The 20,891-nt window shown below is 39.5% G+C and overlaps 1 protein-coding gene and 1 long non-coding RNA gene across 2 annotated transcripts in view; both read right to left on the reverse strand.

Moving 5' to 3' along the window:
• Positions 1 to 2,401: 2,401 nt before the first annotated feature.
• Positions 2,402 to 20,891, reverse strand: part of clcn1a (chloride channel, voltage-sensitive 1a) — a 61,007-nt gene continuing 42,517 nt past the window's right edge. Inside the window, exons 20-24 of the mRNA XM_051955245.1 lie at positions 19,933 to 19,977; positions 17,800 to 17,904; positions 11,976 to 12,062; positions 8,620 to 10,004; positions 2,402 to 2,814 (exon numbers count right to left, since the gene is read on the reverse strand). Coding sequence (XP_051811205.1) covers positions 9,504 to 10,004; positions 11,976 to 12,062; positions 17,800 to 17,904; positions 19,933 to 19,977 — 738 coding nt within the window. The 3' untranslated portion in view covers positions 2,402 to 2,814; positions 8,620 to 9,503. The remainder of the gene's footprint in view (positions 2,815 to 8,619; positions 10,005 to 11,975; positions 12,063 to 17,799; positions 17,905 to 19,932; positions 19,978 to 20,891) is intronic.
• Positions 5,812 to 20,891, reverse strand: part of LOC127536042 (uncharacterized) — a 76,242-nt gene continuing 61,162 nt past the window's right edge. The window contains exon 2 of the long non-coding RNA XR_007945034.1: positions 5,812 to 8,619. This is a non-coding gene — a long non-coding RNA (uncharacterized LOC127536042). The remainder of the gene's footprint in view (positions 8,620 to 20,891) is intronic.

Genomic DNA, 20,891 nt, shown 5'->3' on the forward strand with positions numbered 1-20,891 from the left:
ATGGATAGACTTGTTTTAAGACAACGTATCTTACATATCTTGTTAAGTCAAACAATCTTTACATGATCTTGTTTTAACCCTCGCGTCGTCCTGCAGGTGAAATTGATGTGTTTTAAAGTTTAAAAATGTGGGGGAAAAATATATATTTCACAGTGAAAACTTCCACATCTTCAAAATTTTTTGGAAAATTTTTGAACATTTTTTAATGGAAAAAAGAAATGTTAAAAAAATGTTTCTTTCAGAACATTCAGAAAAAAAAGAAGATTCTGTTTATCTTTATTTTGCTGAATGCTCTGAAAGAAAATATTAGATGTTTTACTGATATATATGGACTCACTTCTTATTCTTAGGATTTTCTTTGGAAGATTTTTATTCATTTTTTGAAAATATTTACATTTTGTTTTGTTTTTTGAATTTTTATTTCTTGCCAAATTTGAGGATTTAAAAAAAAAAAAAAAAAAACTTTTGACGGAAAATTTTTTAGGAATTTTCCTCCTGAAGATTTTGCAATTTTTTTAAATATAAATTTGGGGAATTTTTTGCTGAGTTTTGGGATTTTTTTTCAGACAAGGAAACAATTTTTTTTGGTGCCGTAAATGAGAACAAGAGGAAGATTAAGACACCTAAACAGGACAATCCTGGTAAAATAAAGTATAAAATAAGTTTCCTCAGCAAATTTTAAGATCTCATTATTCTAAATATCGTCTCTTATTTCAAGAAATTTTACCGAGCGATTTTTCACTTCAGATTTTTTTCACTTATTTCAAGGTAGAAGTTCCTTGAAATATTTTTTTTCTTGTTTTGAGAAGGGCGTTTCTTTCCAGTGTGCAGTTTGCATTCTGTCATTAGAATCCCGTTCATGGTCGGCTTTAACCCACCGGTGGGTACGGAAGGTGTTATCTTCTAAAAACAAATCAACAAAATGCCACCATTTATCAACCGATGAACAGAAATAATCAAAGAAACCAACCCTGACCTTTTCAAAGAAGTGAGGAACAGGAAGAATGTCTTGAACCTCGAGGTCATACATGAGGACGAAGAGAGAAAACTTATAAGAGCAGATGTTATGTCCAGATAATACAGCCCATCCTCCAACCATCACAACTCCTGCACACACACTGGCTTCAACCTGCTTTTTAAACTCTATTTATGACTAACGTCTGCCTGTATCTTCACCAAATATGTCCAAACAAAAACATACTAGATATAAGAAACACACACACAACATGTATTTTCTATACCGTATAATGCTCAGTGACATTTCCTGCATGATTCAACACATGACTAAAGAAATGGAAATGAGCTGAAAGTCCGGCTGTGTTTTCCTCCTGCAGCAGAGTGAAGGTTAGAGGGTTTCTCTTCACGGAGCTCTGGTACTTTCCTCGTAGTCATCAGTTCCACTAAAACTGTTCTGATCACCACAACAGCCTCATTTATTAAACCGGGCCATGCTGGGACTCAATCACTGTCTGGAGGCAGAAAAGTGCCCTTGTCTGCTCAAAGTGAGTGATTCTGAAGACTTTTCACTGCACTTTAAAGTTCTACGGAAACGGCACGACCGTGACCACAAGTAGAGAGAACTGGAACGTCTTCTGTGCAGAGGCTTTTCAAATTCTAGATGTTTTACTACTTACATTTTGATTTGTTTTCATACATTCTGCTCTGCTTAGACGCTGCCTGCAGTTCAGCTGAATTTGTGTCACGTGTTGCGTCCTCAGATTGTGTCCAGGAGTGCAGACACTTCCGCTTTTTTATAGAATTTCATTAGAATTTTATAATGCAACATGCAGATGAAGGTGTTTTTGATTTTTGGATTGTTTTTTAAGCTCAGATTTGGTTCCTTTTTCCACCCAAACGGCATGTCACAGACGTTTAATTCACTGATTAGACAGTGAAAGTTGAAAATCTAACCATTTCCTGCTGATAATTGGTGTCATTTTGGTGATTTTTAAAGCGACAACATGCCGCCTGCAGGTTTAGGGGATCAGACGGTTAAAGAAACACGCCTCAGTGACTTTATCCTCTTGAGAACCGAGGGGAAAAAGCATCTTTCAATTTAACTTGTTTTTGTGACTTCCTGCCTTTTTGGAGCTAAAACAACAATTTAGAATTTTTCAAAAATAGTTTTATTTTAGATTTTACAACATAGCAGTGCAGTGCAGTGGACAACAGAATGATTTTTGTGACTCTTAGAAACCTTTAAAACAAAAACGCCAATCAATTTTCTAATAAAACTTTCAGAAACTAAATTAAATAACAGTGGTGTAAAATTTAAGAGGTTGCATGAAACAAGGGGGGATTATTTTTCCTCACAAAAAGTTTAACTGAACTCTGACCCCAATGTATAAATCCTAAACAAGAACATACAAACAACTAGCCGAGCCGTGCTAGACAACCCACGGCAACGAATTTAATTCTCTGCCAGGGTGGGTCTAGTTACCCTCCATAAGGCTCGAGGTTGGATTCTCCTAAAACTGGCCGGACCAATCACCATGAAGTGTAGAGTCAGAAGGCGGGCGTAACTAAGTGACGACAGAGGCGCGACGATTCTGACAGAAACAACCGGAAACAACTAGCCTAGCCGCGCTAGACAACCCACGGCAACGAATTTAATTCTCTGCCAGGGTCGACAACAAAAACGACAACAGTCGTTGAGCTCCATTAGCACCGACTCTGAATAATCTTTCTGTTAACATGTCTGTAATATACTTGAGCTTCACCCATTGACTGTATAAATAAGGCTTCACCGAACTCCCGTATCCTCTGATTTCCGGCGCTCTAGGAGCCTATTCGTTGCGCTGATTGGTTGTATACCTACCCAATTGCTGCAGAGTGAATTGATAGACAACCTTTTAGCCCGCCTCCCTGTCAAGCGTGCCTAGACCCTTGCTTGCCTGGGGACCAGACAGCCTTTATATTGTGTATTACAAATACACATAAAGTCAGTCTGGAACTGCTCCATTGAACCAAATCTAGCCCAGAGGCGGGACTACCGATCACAGCTTGAATTGGAGAGAGCCAATCAGCGTAACACATGTGTGACGCAATCACTAAGCGACCTAACAATTGCCTTTCCGCCATGATGTTTTGTAGTTTTAACAGCTTCCTTCGCCGTACAGGGGTCCTGAGGAAAATCTAAGCTCTCCCTTTCAACAGTGGAGGGCAGCATTACGCATTCTATCGTACAGCCTGCCGGAATTAAAAATACATCCTTTTTAAAAAGAAAAGCTTTAAGAGCTGCTTCTTGTTGAGGTTTTAAGGACAAATTCAGCCCGTGCAAAACAGAGGAAAGCGCACAAGAGAAACCTCGCTCTGTTGCGGTCGCATCGTTAACTCCCGCCTCTGGTGCTCTGATTGGTTCGGTCTGATCTGCTCGGAGCTTGAAAACCTGTCAAAATGTGTCAATGGAGGAGGGCTAGACCGTATTCCCGTATATCCCTTATAACGGGAATACAGTCTAGCTAAGCTAGGCTAGACCCTTGCGTCTTCAGAGCATGGGTCTAGCGCGGCTAGGCTAACAAACAACGATAATCTTAAAAATAATCGATTTTTCTCTTTCCCTGGCAGCTCCGTTTTGTCTCAGCATGAAAACAAAGTTCCACTCATCCCACCAAATCGCATGAGATATCACTGGAAAAGCCAGGATGTCCTCTACTGAGCACAGCAGGATTTAATATGGTAGCTCAAACGAGTCAAAAGATAGAGATCACAAACAAATGTCCAGTACACAGGACATAAATGAATGGGCTGGGTCTAAGGAGGATACATGAATAAGTCAAGTAGAGCAGTGTGGCGGACAGTTTAAACTATGAGGGAAAAAACGTGTACGAATATCTCTCATTACTCTGAATGTGAACCAACAAAGTCACAGCAGGCTTTACTTTAAACCTGAGTGTCTGTTGGGGCCTCCAGATGCGTTAGCGCGGCATTATTTTTAACGTCACGTCTTCTAAAAGCACCGAGCTCCGGCTGCTGCAGAGGACGATTCACTCTGACACTCCAGCGATCCAGACCCCGATGCCCCTGATTGTTATGATAATCATCTGTCCTCCGTTTGTCCTCCTGTTGCTCACAGATCTCATCCTGTAAATCGTTCTGATGCCAAAGCTCACGGGAGACGCTGCTTAACGTGCTAAAGAAGGCGACGCCCGACTGAAAGGAGGGACGCGAGGTTGTTTGAGAGCAGATTAAACTTAACATTTCGCTTTTGTCAGATTTAAATAAATAAGACGCCTATCATGATACGGAAGAATCCACGCCGCCCACAAAGATTTTCTTCCAGATGAGACAGGCGACATTAACAGAGTGTTCATTTAAGCGTCGGAGATTTATTTCATTTCATTATCCAGAGAAAATGACTCCGAACTAAATCATTTTGAAAAGTAATTATCAAGGAACCACAGGTGGAAATAAAAATTCTGTCACCCTGTCAAAATACAGCGGAGTTTATTATGACAGTCAGAGAAATGTACTTTTGATGAGTTGTTTTTTTTTCTGGAGCTTTTAGGTACGCTGTACTTCCAAAACGTCATTTTTCAGACTGGTAGAAGGAAAGCACTCAAAAGGTGTTTACTACACTTCGTCTCTCAGACATTAATGCAAATCAGTGCATATTTAATGAAACAAAGCCTCAACTGCCTATTTAAAGATCAGATTTTAGAAGACTTTGAATAAAAAAAAAAATTGGCCAGAAAGTGTCTCAAAAGTTTTGAGACACTTTCTCATTCAAATAAATTAGAACCTGTCTCAAAACTTTTGACAGGGTGTGTATGTTCTTATCTGAGTAGGTCTTTTGGTGATATCTAGTAGTTTTCGGTATTTAATTTCACAATAAAGGACCTCCTACATTTACCAGACTGTCCAGATTTATTCCGGCCTAGAACCTATCTGAAGGCTTTTGCTCATACATCCCTCACAGCCTGATTTATGGAACATTATATTCCTAAGAATGCAGTGAAAATGCATATATTTTCTAGTTGTTGTCCAGTTTTTTGATTTCTGGAAGGATAAAAAAAGATATTCAAATTCCCCTCAGACTCCAGTGTGTTCATTTTACTGATTTCTGTTCTGGAAATTATCGCAAATTAATGCTTATTTAGTTACATAACGTCTCATTTGTGATTTAAATATAATATTGCAATGGAAAAATACTTAACAGAAGTAATCAACAAGGAAGTCTCACTGCGATATTTATTCGGTAAAGTTTTGACCCTACTCATGTGTTACGCTTCCCCTTAGATTCTACTTCCATGTTTAGTCAGCGGTCAGCTGAAAATGAGTCCATAAGGTACACTGTTAGCACTATGTGTACTTTATTGTTTTCTACTGTTAAATCTACAGTGTAGGTCCATCAAATCAGATAAACAAATTAATCCAGTGCTGATTAAGCTCATTATCTCTAGCTGAACGTTGGAGTTTTAAACTTGGTTTCTATGGTAATATTTCTTTACTTTGCTGGTGCTCCGGTAGCAATGTTTAACTGGGAATGAGTGGTTTTCCAGAGCTCCAGAGGAAACAACTGCAGCGATGGAATAGACTACAGCTGTGGAAGAAACACCCAGGGAGCATCTTCAGTGTTTGTGTGATTACTGTCACCGTTCTGCAGTTTAACGATGATTCCAAAAAGGTCTAAATGCATTCTGGTGTAACTGTAAAAACACAGATCAGTATTTCTGTCCAACCTTGACAGAATTCAGTCGATCCGGGTGAAGAAGAAGAAGCTGGTCCTGCAGTTCAAACTGAGCTGCCTCTCCTTCTGTCCTTGTTCACAACAGGCCTGACCTGCACGAATGAAGGGTCACATTCCAACAATTAAAGCATTTCACAGAAAACTTTATTCAGCTAAACGCTTCACAGTTTTACAAATTTCGAGATAACATTTTGACTCTACTGAAACAAAAACATCAATAAATAAATACATTAACCACAACCACAGACGGATGGAGGAGCGCTTGGAGACCTGCACAGACTTCCAGCCCTCCTTAAGAAACAGACGGAAAGAGAAAAGCTTTCAGTTAAATCTGCAGGTTTAAAGACTTTTAAAGGCAGCACCTGAGAAACTGAGTCTGGGAGACGATGAGGAGATAAGAACGATGCAAGAGGAGGCTGATGAGAAATGGACAGTGACGGAAATCTTGAAAAATTCCGTTCTTCACCGTATTTCATGAAGTTACCTCGACTTGAACTTAGCTTTAGCTCAATTACTTTGAGTTTAAATCACAGCATTATCGTCAGCATTATCATGTCAACCCAAACCATCAAATCAAAACTTAAATTGGTATATTATTATTATTTCTATTTTGCAGTCATGTATTTATGGAGTCACAGGAGTGCCACATCAAAATATAAATAAATAAATAAATAAATAAATGTGGAAATATAAAGAGAAATAAATAAATAAATAGGAAAATTTTGTCTTTGCTTTTACCTTTTCTGCTTTTTCCTTTTATTTATTTGTCTCTTTATATTTCCACATTTATTTATCTTTATATTTCCACATTAATTTATTTCTCTTTATATTTACTTATTTCTGTCTCTTTATATTTCCACATTTATTTATTTATCTCTATATTTCCACATTTATTTATTTCTCTTTATATTTCCACATTTATTTATTTATTTCTCTTTATATTTTCACATTTATTTATTTATGTCTCTTTATATTTCCACATTAATTAATTTATTTCTCTTTATATTTTCACATTAATGAATTTATTTCTCTTTATATTTCCACATTTATTTATTTATTTATCTTTATATTTCCACATTAATTAATGAATTTATTTCTCTTTATATTTCCACATTTATTTATTTATATTTTGATGTGGCACTCCTGTGACTCCATACCTATTTGATGACCCGGTGAGAAAAGCTCGCCTGGACTACTTTAACATCATGTAGATATTCAGGGAAATGTACATCAGTTAAATGTCTGCTCATAGGAATTACGATAGTTTGGCGCAAATTGCATTCATGTGTGTACAATGTGATATTTCTCACACTAACATTCATTTAATAGCTTGTCTGTAAGCTCAGTGAGACAACCAATTAATGCCAAAGCTGTTTAAAGCCTCTTTTAACCCGTTGATTTTTCTCAGTGTTTATGAAGAAGTATAGTAAACCCCTCAACTGACACAATCCTCATTAGAACTGTTTATTTCCTTCTGGAGTCTTTTTGTTTCCTAGTTGCTCATTTACTTAAACATGAAAACAACTGAATAACCCTATTCCTTAACATAATGCTCCCATTATGAGCACACATTAGCATGAATAAAGAAACGTGCAGCACTGTTTGAATAGCATCTAAATTCTGTGGTTGCCCTTAGGTTTTATTGCCTCACGTAAACAGCTTTATATATATATCATAATAATCATGATATAGATGCACTAATGAGGTAATTCATTAAGCTAATTATAGTCTTAATTGGCTAGAACCAATCTGTCAGCATACATCTTCATCTTCAACGTATGGATGCAAAACGTCAACCGTCAATCTGTCGGATTTATGAGCCCTCACATGACGGAATGAAAAGCTTTCTGTTTGTGCCACCTGACTGTCACAAATCAAAGTTCTTTAAAGCAGTCATGAGTGATGGCGGTTAAATCTGGGAGGTATCCTTGTGAGAGCAAATGGGGGGGGGGGGTTAAAAATCCCGAGGATGTGTGTGGTGAGGTTCTGCTGTCGTCAGGCGCCTCTAGCTGCACCATCTATCAACTTAAGCGTGATGAGACGAGCTCCGAGGCTGCATCCACAAGGTCGGCACACAATTTGGAGGTCGTTCTGGGGTTCTGGCCAATCTTCCACAGTGGACTGAGCAGCTCCATTAGCCTGCTGCTACCCAGATGCTCTGCTGCCAGTTTAAAAAAATCAATAGGCCCCGCTCCTATCTGATAAAACGCTTTTTTTTGAGACACAAAGTAATGCAGAGCTGCTGTGTAGGGGTTCCGTGGGTTCACTTAAAGTTTTCAGCACGGCATATTATGCTAATGAGAACATAAAGAAGAGAGATCTGACTTAATGAGTCCAATTTCAAAGTGGGACAATGCAAATAGCAACAGCAAATATATTCCTCAGTAATGTTTTGAAGTGAATTCTAAGTAATTAAAATGTGAAATCATACCCAGCAGCCTTAAAGACGTCTGCTTTGGTTTTGTTTACATGCCCATGTGATGTTTTTATATGTTAGAAGACATGCAATGACTGAAGTAAGCAGTTTAAACAGTAGTTTCTTGGTTCTTACATGCATTGCTGAATTATATATATCACAACTTGCGGTTGTGCAGTACAGCGTAGTCGTACAGTGTTGAGACCTGAGCTTTGGTTGGGCTTGCACTTTTAGATTTCTTCTAGTTATTTGGAATAAGGAGCAACCAAAAAATAGCCTAGCCGCGCTAGACAACCCACGGCAACGAATTTAATTCTCTGCCAGGGTCGACAACAAAAACGAGAACAGTCGTTGAGCTCCATTAGCACCGACTCTGAATAATCTTTCTGTTAACATGTCTGTAATATACTTGAGCTTCACCCATTGACTGTATAAATAAGGCTTCACCGAACTACCGCATCCTCTGATTTCCGGCGCTCTAGGAGCCTATTCGTTGCACTGATTGGTTGTATACCTACCCAATTGCTGCAGAGTGATTTGATAGACAACCTTTTAGCCCGCCTCCCTCCCTGTCGAGCGTGCCTAGACCCTTGTGCCTTCAGAGCATGGGTCTAGCGCGGCTAAGCTAACCAAAAAACATAATAAATGTAGAAAATCTAATGTGTGATAATTGCGTTTCTTATATTTTTATATTTAAATTATATGCATATTATATTTGAATTGCCGTTATAATTATTGTTGGCAATATTCAGATTTTTATTATAGTTCTTTTTTATTATTGTCATTATTATGAACAATATGATCTCTTTGGGGAAAAAGATGTCCACATATGTGGATGTCAGGTCCTAAGAGGTTAAGCGGAGCTGTGGGTGAGCTGGTGTGCTTGGGCTGCAGGTGGAGAGAGGTGGGGAAAGAATTGTCTTCTAAATGTGGAACTTTGAAATACATATATGTGTTTTTTTAGGGTTAAGCCAACCAAAGAGCAGTTTTGGCGTGTCAAAATTGTCTCAATTGTTGCTTCAGACATTAAAAGAATCAACCTCAGTCTGGAGTTTAGACTACACCGGTTGAATTCTTGAGACTGTGCACGTGATAAACAACATGAATGAGAGAACGAGGAGAAAGTGAAGCAGAACAAGTATCAAAACACACACACACAAACCGAGCTTATTAGGGCAAGACAAGGAGGCAGGGGTGGGAACATTGGAGATAATGGTGCGTTTTTTTTCCACAAAAACAAGGCGAAGGTCCGTGAAATGAGCAGACAGAATCACCAGAAAGAGGTAAATGAGTGTCCAAAGACCAGAGCAACACATTAAGAACAGAAAAAGAAGAAAAAAGAACTCAGGACTATTAAAAAAGTTCTCCATTATAAAAAAAAAAACACTCTTGTGTAAGCTAAACCATTGGCTCATCATCGCTGTCCTCATCCCCCTCGAGGAGTCCCTGTAGGGGCCTCAGGGTGGAGAGAGGGATGGAGGAGGAAGGAGGAGGAGGAGGAGTGGAGGCAGATGGAACTGGGGGAGGAGTGGAGGAGGGAGGGAGGTTGCTGTTGTAGCTGCAGCTCCTGCTGGTGGAGCTGCTGTTGCTGCCGCTTCCTGCGCTGTCGCTGATGCTGCTCTCCTCCACCTCCCTGGACACGCCCTCCATCCACCCCTCCGTGTCACTGTCAAGGTGGGGGTGATGGTGGTGATGAGGAGGGGCTGTGGGGCAGGAGGGGGAACACTGGGAGGCGATTTGTGGCGAGGGAGGCGAAGGGGAGGACGGAGAGGAAGGAGCGGTGGAAGTAGAAGGTGCAGGTTTAGAGACAGAGTTGTGGTTGCTGATGTCACGAAAGCTGGCCAGAGGAGGACGGAGCCGGACGCCGGAGCGAGTGGAGCCCTCGATGGCCTTCTGGAGCTGGAGGAGGAGGAAGAGGAGGACCAGGAGAGGAAAGGGTGTAGGGAAGACACAGAGTCACAGAAAGATGAGGGAAAACGTATCAAGGAAATCAGAAAGCAGAGGTTTGTGAGTGATTGAACCGACAAAGAGAAAAGGGAAAACGAGGCGATACGAGAGGACGACGACGGATAGAGTCAGAGGGAAAGAATTAGATCAAACATACAGAGAGGTTATCGATTATGCAAACAAAATAGTCATACATAATTCAAAAAGCAAATTAGAAGCAGAAACCAATTGGATTTTTTTCCCCTCCAAAGTCAAAACAGACAGAAGACTTCTAAAAGTTGAGTGAATGAAAAAAACAAAACTGATTTTTGTTTAGGGTTTTTCTTTTTATTTGGGCTTAGATCAGTGTGGATTTAATTTGGTTTCCTGCTCAGCTTTTTGGTTCTGGGTGACCTCCAGCGTTTTCAATTAGCACGGTTTGTCTGTGATGAAGTGTTTCCCACTAGAGGCTGTCGTTCAGGTAGAAAGGGCCGTCAGCACCCACACCCGAATGTCTCCATAAACTCAAGCTAAACTCTTTTCCATTTTTAACTAGAAATGAGAGAAAAAAGGTTGATTCTCACTGTGCTAACTTATAAAGTATTCCCATTTGGAAGTATTCCTCTTTTACTGCATTTCAACATTGAATTATTGTCAATTAAAATGATGTTTTTGACAAGAATATAAAAAAAAGGACTCTTCTCTGTCAAAGCGAAAACAGACTTCTACAAAGCAATGCAGATTAATTAAACATACTAAATGTAAAATTGATTACAAAACTATTAGTCAGATTTAAAGTGACTTACCTAATTCAACACAGGTGCAGCCAAGTGATGCTAAACATCACACAATTACCAAAATGGAGATCATCTGAGTGAAGTAAAAGTACCTGTATCTGTATGAGAGCCAGTCAATAGTGAATCTTATCAATAGTGATGAATGGTGTCATTTGGGAATGTTTTTCTAAAGATAATGTGTTTCAAATATGCTGATTGGGTTAGGTTGCTACTCATAAAAAGTGACCTTCTCCTGCTGTGATTGTTTCATGTTGAAAAGCTTTCCAGGGTCAATACATAACTGTGGGACTTTTTGTATCATAATTTTTGTTGTTTTCAGGCCTAAAACCAACATGGCCGCCTATAACCAAACACCACATGGTATTTTAGAGAAAGATTCCACTAAATATTATATATACAACTGAGCACAATTGAAATGTAAAGGTATTTCTAAAGATATTGTCGTAAACCTGTTGACTACTTTATGTTAAATAAGTCAGAAATCCTTGGAGTCTGTCCAGTCTTTTCTTCAGGAGGAAATGACATCATGTGGAGCAGGTCATGTGATCTGGAATTAACACACTTCCTGGAGAGGTGATTTCTCAGACACAGATACAATTATAAAAAATGTTATTTTCCATATAAAATTTGATATGTTGCCAAAAAAGTAAATAGTAAAAGTAAATAAAAAGAACACAATCCAAAGTATTTGTGAATCAGCTCATTTTATTATTGTTTAGCTCATTAGAAGGTGGCTGGTATTAAACTGGGATGGTTATTCGTTATCATTTTAGTGATATCAAGTCATTTTTTATTAATAAGTGATTGTTTCCATAATGAACATGAAAAATACATTTTTTTTCCTTTTACTTTAAAAAAAAAATGTATGCAAGATATATCCCATTGACTTCAAAAGTCCCTCAATTATATACTGACCTCACTGATAAACGAGCTGGCAGGAGGGTTTGTTTGTAAAGTTACAGGAAATGCAGTTAGTGGTGCCATTCTACACTAAAACAACAAGGCTGATCTACCAGATGTGGACATATTCTGCACCATTTGGGAGGAACAGCCATCAGGACAAACTCTACTTATCGTGCAGTACAGAAACATTCCACCATGCCAGCGTGGCTCGACTAAAAACAGAAGTTCAAATGAAGTTTCTTACCTCTTTCAGCGCCACCACTCCCACCAGTTTGCCGATACTGGTCACATAAGCATGGCTGAGGCCGAGCAGCGAGAATAACGTGTGAGTCTGTGGAGACAGAGCGCAAAGGTCACTCACCAAATGTTGACAAGCTTCTACCTCTCAGACCAGCACGGCCTCTTTACAGACGATTTACAGGCCCTGCGCCGCTCCGTCAGCTCCGTCTAGACACAGTGTCACGCAGGCAGGAGGATGAAAGCAACCTGGCTCGAGGCTCCAGGTGAACCGCAGAAAAGAGAAGTCCTTGAGTGTGTTTGCATGCATCTCCTCTGTTCATAACCCAGCTAAGGTCACACTTTGGATGAGCTCTTTGTATGCATCAGCACACCTCCATCACCAGGCCCATTTTGCACATGAATAAGCAGAATATTTGGAATATTACCATGACAATGAAATCACACCGATGACAAAAAAAACCCCAACAGTAATGGTACAAGGTGTTTACACGCTTCAGCATCCTGTTAATATCTGCAAATCCTGGATCCCCTTTAGATTTGTGATAATAAGGCCACAGCGATTATTCAAAGCAGGAAACACAATGAAACAGAAGAACAGAGAACCTTAACGCATACATTATAGACTGAACAATACCAAGCATCACATTTACAAGATTTTGTTAAAATTCTCAATTTCAGGTAAAAGACATTTAATACGACATCAGAAAGTCTAAAGTCTATATGTTTTTTAAGGGGAAAAGAAATGCACAACGTCATCAACAAGGCATGAGTCGCTGTCGTTCAGCTGCTGCATGTCGATTAAACAAAGACATTTTAATCTAAGGAGTGCTTTGGTTTGGACAGAGTTTAGCATTCGATTAATCTGCTCCTGTCTGGTGCTGCAGGTATTTAATAAACTCAGAGGAAAGACTCCAACTTTTGTCAGTGTTTTGCCAAAAAACCTGGACTAAATTCATTTAAAAAAAGGCTTCAAATTGACATTTCACTTTGTAATTTTAGTGAAATGACAAAGCAAAGTGAATGAGAAAAGTGGTTTGTGATTTTTAATGTGTGACTTTTGCTCTCTGTGACATTTCTGGACCAAAACTGGAGCAGAAATGTGGAAAAAGTTACTTACCAGAACTCCAAGTGTGTTTGTCTTGAATCTGTTAATATTCAAAGTGAGATGCTACCAGATGTGCCGTAGGAAGATCAGCATCATGACGTTTTCAAAAGAGGGAGCATTCAGGCAGCATCAGGTTAACGAAGACGTCTGTAAGGGGCTAAAGTGATGCGCAGTCTGAACGGTTTTATTCAAAGAACAGAAAACGCATCAAACAGAGTAGACGTTTGGCTGAAATTACAGTGAATAACGACCAGAAGCTGACTTATTAGATGACAACTTCATAAATTTCGTGGACCAACGACTTATTTTCATGATTGACTGATCTTGCGGCTGGGGAATGCAGACTGCCATTTGTTAAATCCAAATTTGACAGACTTCCTTTATCAGAAGACCAATAAAACCAGAAATGATTAATAAATGCATGACTGAAACCAGAAAATTTGCTGAAATTTCACACAGAATGACTAAGGGATTATCAGAATTCAAAATTGTTGCTGATTATCTTCCTGTCCATCCAAAAAACAAGCTATTTGTCTCTGTACTGCATGTACAGTTCAGGCATTGAATGAAATCAAAAGCTACAATGCAAAACAGGGATGTTGGCGTTTTTGCCGATATCCAATATGCTGATATTGTCCAACTCTCAATTTCTGATTCCGATATCAACCGATTCCGATAAATGTGGGCTTGGAAACAATTCCAAATCAGAGACATATTGTTAGTCAGGCACAGCTAGCTTGTTACGACAGCCACATTCGGTGCCGGTGAAATCCAGGCATTATTTTATCGGTTATCATAACGATATTGACCGATATCACATTTTTACACCAATATCGGGCGATAGTATCGATGGGCCGATACTCATACATAATTCATCCCTTGTGCAAAATGCTTTGAACCTACAAAAGTGAGTCTTATTGTTGCATCAGGTGAAAATTACGATAGACCACATGATTGGATTGAATCAAACCATGAAGCAACGTCCAAAATCCACTCAGCTCAGCTACTGTTGAGTTATCCTTGAGCAAAGCAGATTTCAGTTTGTTCCATGAACATTATCTGCACTTTCTACACCTAAACCAACAGTGTAGATGTAGCTCCCCTTTCTAAACGTTCAGATAACACCCCCCTGGCCTGCTGCCCACTGTAAATAAGATTCTTATTCAAAAAATGAAAAGCTGCTGCCTGTCTCCATTTAGTCAGACGACACCGTGTGAATAAATCCAAATCCTCGCCGGGTGTTTTTCATGTGCCATTACCCCTCCGTCAAGGTTATCCACATCCTCGGCTGAATGAGACGTTACAGAAGTAAACAACTTCAGGAGCAGAGCGCGGAAACGGCAACAAAAGACTCGACTGACGACCGCTTGTGAGGCTGGATTCCATTTATATGCTTCTTTGCTTGTATAATACCTGTGACAAAAAACATCAACTCTTCTCCACGGTGAATTTACACTGCAATGTAATCAACTCCAGGGCATCCTTCTGAGTAATTCCATTTCATTATTCATTAGCAAATGTGTCGAACAATAACAGGTTTGAACAAAAATGGAAGGAATTCACAAGAATTTCGCAGTTTCTCAGAATATTTTCAGGTTCACTTGAAATATTTGCCTTTTTTCTAAGTGAAGGTTGCAGTAAAAAGAGATGGAAATGAGGCTGGTGAATGGAAACACGGAGGTAACGTCGCTTTGCATGACACTTGTGCTGATTAAAGTCTGTGTACGGAGTAAAATAAATGTGCTCTGAGTATCTTACCACGGAAAACTGTTATTAAGCCCAAAGACTGATTTTAAAAATTGGCAAGTACATAAATTAGGTTTCAAAATGGTGAAAAAAAATCAGCAGCGTTTTGTGCTCTGAATTGTTGGGAGTGTTTCCACTGAAGGATGGCTGACAGCTTTCACATCAGCACCAACTGTACACGTGTATGGAATCACAGGAGTGCCATAATAAATGCGTAAATACAAAGAGGAACAAAATAAAAGAATAAAAAAATAAACCTGTGAATAAATAAGGAAATAAATGGGCAAATATAAAGACGAAAAAATAAAAAATGAATCAATTAGTTTAAAAGTTATATAGGTAAATTTTGTCTTTGCTTTTCCCTTGTCCTTTTTGTTTATCCTGTTGCGTTTCCATTTTGTCAATCAAAAAAACAAAACAAAAAAAGGAAAAAGCAATGACAAAATTTAGGTTTATATTTCTACATTTTTGAACTAAATTATTTATTTTTTTATTTATTTCTCTCTGACGTCTATCTTCCAACAGCCTGAATTCAAACGCCCTGACGGCCCGTACAACACTGCCCGCTTTTCTCAAGTCACGCTGCTGCTGTAGACATATTTACTGTTGCCATGACGACTACATACCAAGTTAAAAGTGATCATTTTAACCCGAATCACAAGCTTTCCATAAACCTATCCAAGTGGTTTTTGCGCCTAAATCGAACGAGACCCTAACGATAGCGTTGTTCCAACAGTGACCTACAGGCCTGAGGGTTTTGGAAAGCGCTAATTATGTTGTCATGGCGATGCTGTTGGTTCAGCATGTTGGACAGAGCAGGTACCACACCGGATTCTGGGACCCATCAGACGTGCATAGATTTGACATCTCACCATGTCCTGATGATGTCATGTTGTATGGGTCTGTGATTTGTTTTTAAAAAAAATTGTCTTCTTTGTTTTTTTATTCTTGTGAAGCACTTTGTGTTGTTTTCCATGAAAAGTGCTATACAAATAAATAAAGTTTGAGTTTGAATCATATCCGGGCTGTAATGTCAGTAAATTCCAGTAAAATACAGACTTCTCTTATCCTGTGTGAATGCAAGAAACACAGACATGGGGGTAATTCACAAACTACCAGAGCTCCTCAGGTAAAACTAATCCCATGCAAACAGTACATTAATCAGTAAAAAATTTAGCATTTATCCACGTGTCAGACTTGTAAAAACCTCCTGTAATCTTCATATGTTCACTCCATTCATCTGACTGAGCTAAATCCAGAAGACTTGCAGTTTATTTTCTAACCGCCCACCTCCACCAGCAAATCTACCTGCTCCTCAAAGAGTTCTGCTGAGTCCAGGATGACCTGCAGGACCCCAAAGCACTCCTTTACTAACTGTTCAGTCTCTTCACATGCTTTCAGTAGCTATTTTCTGACATGCACAATGTGTTTAGACACAAATCTCTTACTTTCCCTTATACGGACCTTAAAGAGGTACAAGGTTTGGTGTAAATGCTGTTCCCATAGAGAGCAGCAGTGAGCATTCATACACTCGAGCATAAACTGATACAAATTCCTGCAGTAAATCCTTCAAATGCAGTGGGATCACAGCGCAGTGTCCTTCAAACCACCTTCAAGCGAGACAAAAGGAGAAAATCCTTTTGTCAATCTTGACAAAGAGATTTAATGAAGAAAAAAAGAATTCGGAAGGAAAAAGTTCTATTTTAATAATGCCAGTTTTAACACCATCTCATCTCCTGGATAGCAAATGTAACATCACTTTAGTTCTGACTTCCTTCTGCGAATTAAAAGAAGTTTTTTTGAACACTCATAGTGCTATTGAACAATGTTTTTGCACACAGGAAATACAGAGCACAGCCATGACAACAGTTTCAGGGTCTTCTACTAATGGATGGTTGGTGGTGATGACGGCAAGAAACAGAACATTGAGCGAGCAAAAGGTGGAAAAAAGGAGACGATAAGAGAGCGTAGCTGAATATAATAGACAGAGGGTTCAAAGTATTAGAAAAAATGGCTTTATAAAATGTTTATGGGGTATTATAGACTAGCTGTAGTACCTTGTTGCTCCATCAGGTGGAGCCTGAAAGGGGCACCATGACAAAGTATTCAGAGAGGGTTAATGATCTCTCGCCAGTGCTCATAATTTCATCACTGTAATACTCCAATTTTATAAATATTCAGCAATTTTTCAAGCTCAAATCATAAGTCTACAGTTTTGTCATCAATATTGGTGCATAACCAATAAACAATGTGCTAAATTAATAGAATTTGAAGAGTTCATTTGCAAAAACAGGTAACTCCGTTTTCAGAAAATTCATTTTTATATTGTTTACTTGAGATAATAAAAATAACACTAATAATTTATTTTTTCTCTATATTCTCATGTATTTTACTACGGAGTCAAATACACTCAACTTCAGTTTGATTGATATTACTTCAAGTAAACAATAAAAAAAAAAGGTTTTCTGAAAATTTATCAAAATGAGTTATGTGTTTTTGCAAATGAACTCTTCATTTACTACATTAATTATTGATTGATTGGACAGCAGATGTAAACAGGATTTTTTTTCTTAGGTTCCTGTTAGGAATGCAAATTTCCTTGCTGGGGTACTACAATGTTAAACAGGAGGCTCCACCTGGTGGCAGCATCGGGTACTACAGCTAATGTACAAACATTTTCTAACAGATGTCCTCATTGATTACTATTTTTTAATCGGTTAAATCATCAACAGCAATTAATCGATGAATGAGTGACCATTGTCATCCCCAGTTCTTGCCAATACTGATAACCAAAAATACAATTTTTCTAAAAAAACCTACCTCGACCATTAAATTATCTTTCAGCATAAGTAATTTTGAACACACAAAACCTACACCATGTCCTGACCCAACATTCTGCTTTCATAAAACAGTACATCAAAGAGCAAGGTGCTCCCAAACAGCTGTTAAACTGTGATTCACACGTCTCCCCACCAACCTTGTGTAATGACGTTCTCTCCACCAGCTGGAAAGGGGAAGGATCGACTCGAATCTCATCGATTTCCATCGGCTTGTCCATCTCTGCCTCTTCCCACGCTTTGATCTGCAGCAGCAGCAAACAAAAGGCAAAGTCACAGAGGTGAATCGGCTGGCATCCGCTCAGAGTCGCTCTCCTGATGTGAAAAATCCAGTTTAGCCGTGGGGAAAAAATGAGGGTTTGTTTTCATGGAGAGCCTTACATTGAACCTATGATTGAATATACGTAGCAAGAACAACTCCTGCTACATAAATCATTAACTTTGGAGATGCATGTTTGGGTAAAATTCAAGGCGTGTCTGTACATTGTGAGTGTGGCTGCAGGAGGGAGAGGATAATTAGCCATCACTGAGCAGAGGTTTCAGCTGTGAAAAACCTTGAAACCCTGTGTAGCGTCCTTGCATGTCACAGGTCTCCCCTCTGAGATTTACGATGTCTGACACCTTTTAGCCTCTCTATGGATTTTACCTACGAGCCTCAGCCTGCTGTGACAGGGGCAGCAGTCTTGTAGAATTTACAGGGCGATGTTATGGGGCATTTTGGGAAAGTGCCAGGAAGAGTAAAGGTGTAGTGGCAGACAGAGCAGGACTGGAGGGCACAATACTGTTTTGACGCATGTAGGGGAAAACAGGTGCCTTGTTTAAAATTTTGCCTCTGTTCACACGACACTTAAAAAGCGCCCCAATTCTGATTCTTCCACTCAAACGTGACACAGATCTTCAACACCTGTGACCCACATTTGACATGGATTTGAATGCTAATGTCGAGAGTTAGTGTGTACGAAACAGGTAAGAAGTCAAAAGCTACTGATAAACTCCAGCAGAGACACATTTAATCAAAAAAAAAAAAAACTAAACCATACCTCAATTGTGGTTAAAATTAGGGCTGGCCCAAATAGTGGTTTCTGGTTTCTGGATATTCGGGCCCTATTAAAGATGAATATCCAAATATTTGGATCCATTCGTCTGGTCTTCCTGACGCAAATTTTGCACACTGCCTTCGTTTTGTCTTCAGTTAAACTGAAGAATTCCCAAACAGCGGAGGTCTTCAGCATCTTGTCTTGTGTTTATGCAACGAAGTGAAGCGTGACGTCAGAGTCGGCAGCAACCCGGCCATTCGGGTGGTGGTAAGAAACACGAATGGATGAGCCGAGATGAGCCGAACACGACGGGATGAGCCGAAGTGGGCCGAAGGCGAAGGGAAGAGACGAGCTCTGAATATTTGTATTTTTGTCTGGGGGGAGGAAGGGGTGATCACATAGACATATATGCCGATGTGGGCTGAAGGCAGAGGGAAGACAGTAACAGCGAATATTTGTTTTGCCCGGTAACGTCCGGGCGGGCGAATATCTGAACACCGCCGTAGCGAACGAATATTTGGATATTCGGGATGTTCGGGTCCAGCCCTAGTTAAAACAGCTACAATTTTGGAAATTTCCTCCTGCAAATGTGTTTTTATTAACATGTCAGCTTGTGCTGAGAGCTACATATAATTGAGTTTCTTAAATCTGATATTTTTTTTCCCCAATCAGTCAGTTCTGCAAAATGTATGCTTTCCCATGTTTAGACATAGACACATTTAGTTTTACAGTTCCTGGTTCAATCATAGAGACTCAAACTGGACATCTGGAATCATAGAGACTCAAACTGGACATCTGGACTCGATATTTGGCGTACGTGCACCAATCAGCTCCTACATTAAAACCCCTGACAGATGAAGCTAAAGCATTGATTATCTGATTACAGTGGGAAGGATAGATCAGGCAGCAGGTGAACAGTCAGTCCTTGAAGGTGACGTGCTAGAATCATGAAAAGGGGGCAGATTTAAGAGACTTTGACAGACAACTGGGTCAGAGCATCTCCAGAACAGCAGGTGAACAGCAGTGGTGAACAAAAGTAGCGCGAGGAAGGACAACCCGTGAACCGGACACGGGGTCATGGACGCTCCAAGCTCACTGATGCTCGAGGGAAGCGAAAGCCGGTCGGTGGGTTTAAAGCTTCGACCGATCAGTGTGTGTGTGTTGGTATTTGATCGCATGCTGCAGAAATTTAAGCAGACATTTCTGTAAAAACATGCAAATCCATCAATACCGTACCTCGTCTGGTGTCATTGTGTCCGACAGCGGAGGAGGACAAGGCTCCTGAAGACATAAAAGGAAGAAAAAGACAAAGAGATTATATATCTGTGATCGATTTGGAAAAAAACAAACAAACACCACCATCTGAAACAGGCGACATGTCACTTCCAAATCTAGAAAAGTTCCTCTGAATCTTACATGAAGGGAGCAAAAGACACATCAAGTCAAAGTTTCATTATTTGAATGTTAAGTAAATACAGTGAATCTGCAGTTTAAATTTGACACATACAGAAAACAGCAACATCACTTAAATGTGAAATGATTCTAAACTGTATCACCTTACTGCAATAAAATTATTTCCAACTCAATCAGCGCCTTTTTCCAGCAAGTGTTTGTCCCTATCTAAAATTAAAAATAAATAATCTATTGTTTTCAGCAGCTCTTTGCTGGAGAAGTTGTAGTGAAGTTCTGGTGACTTATCCAGGTCATAGTTTTCCCTCTCTTGTATGATTTTGTCAGTGTGTATTGAATGGTTGTCATGCTTTAACATTCCTCTTCTGTCCAGCCTCTGCAGACTGAGGGTCATCTTTTAGGTATAAACACAGGCATGCATGTTGTACTTTTGCACTCACGCAGCCATACATCATTACACTCTGACCTCTGTGCTTCACTGTCAGGTCTATGCATTCACTGTTGAAGTCCTGGTCGGTTCCACGCTAAACATGCTGGACCACATCTGAGCTGAGCAAACTCATCTTGGTCTCATCTGATCAAAGGATGCGCTCCCAGAATTCATCACGCGTCTTTTCGTGTTCTCTGGTGAAGTTTCATATTGCAGCTTTCTGTCGAGTATTTTTCTGGGACTTCATTCACAGAGGCTGATGTTACGAACTGTTCTTCACACTGTCTGAGCTGCTACATCAGTTTAGAATTCCACTGACAGCTGTCCATCTGTTTAGCAGAGTTAGATTGTCCAA

The sequence above is a fragment of the Acanthochromis polyacanthus genome, chromosome 11, assembly GCF_021347895.1.
Source record: "Acanthochromis polyacanthus isolate Apoly-LR-REF ecotype Palm Island chromosome 11, KAUST_Apoly_ChrSc, whole genome shotgun sequence".
NCBI lineage: Eukaryota > Metazoa > Chordata > Actinopteri > Pomacentridae > Acanthochromis > Acanthochromis polyacanthus.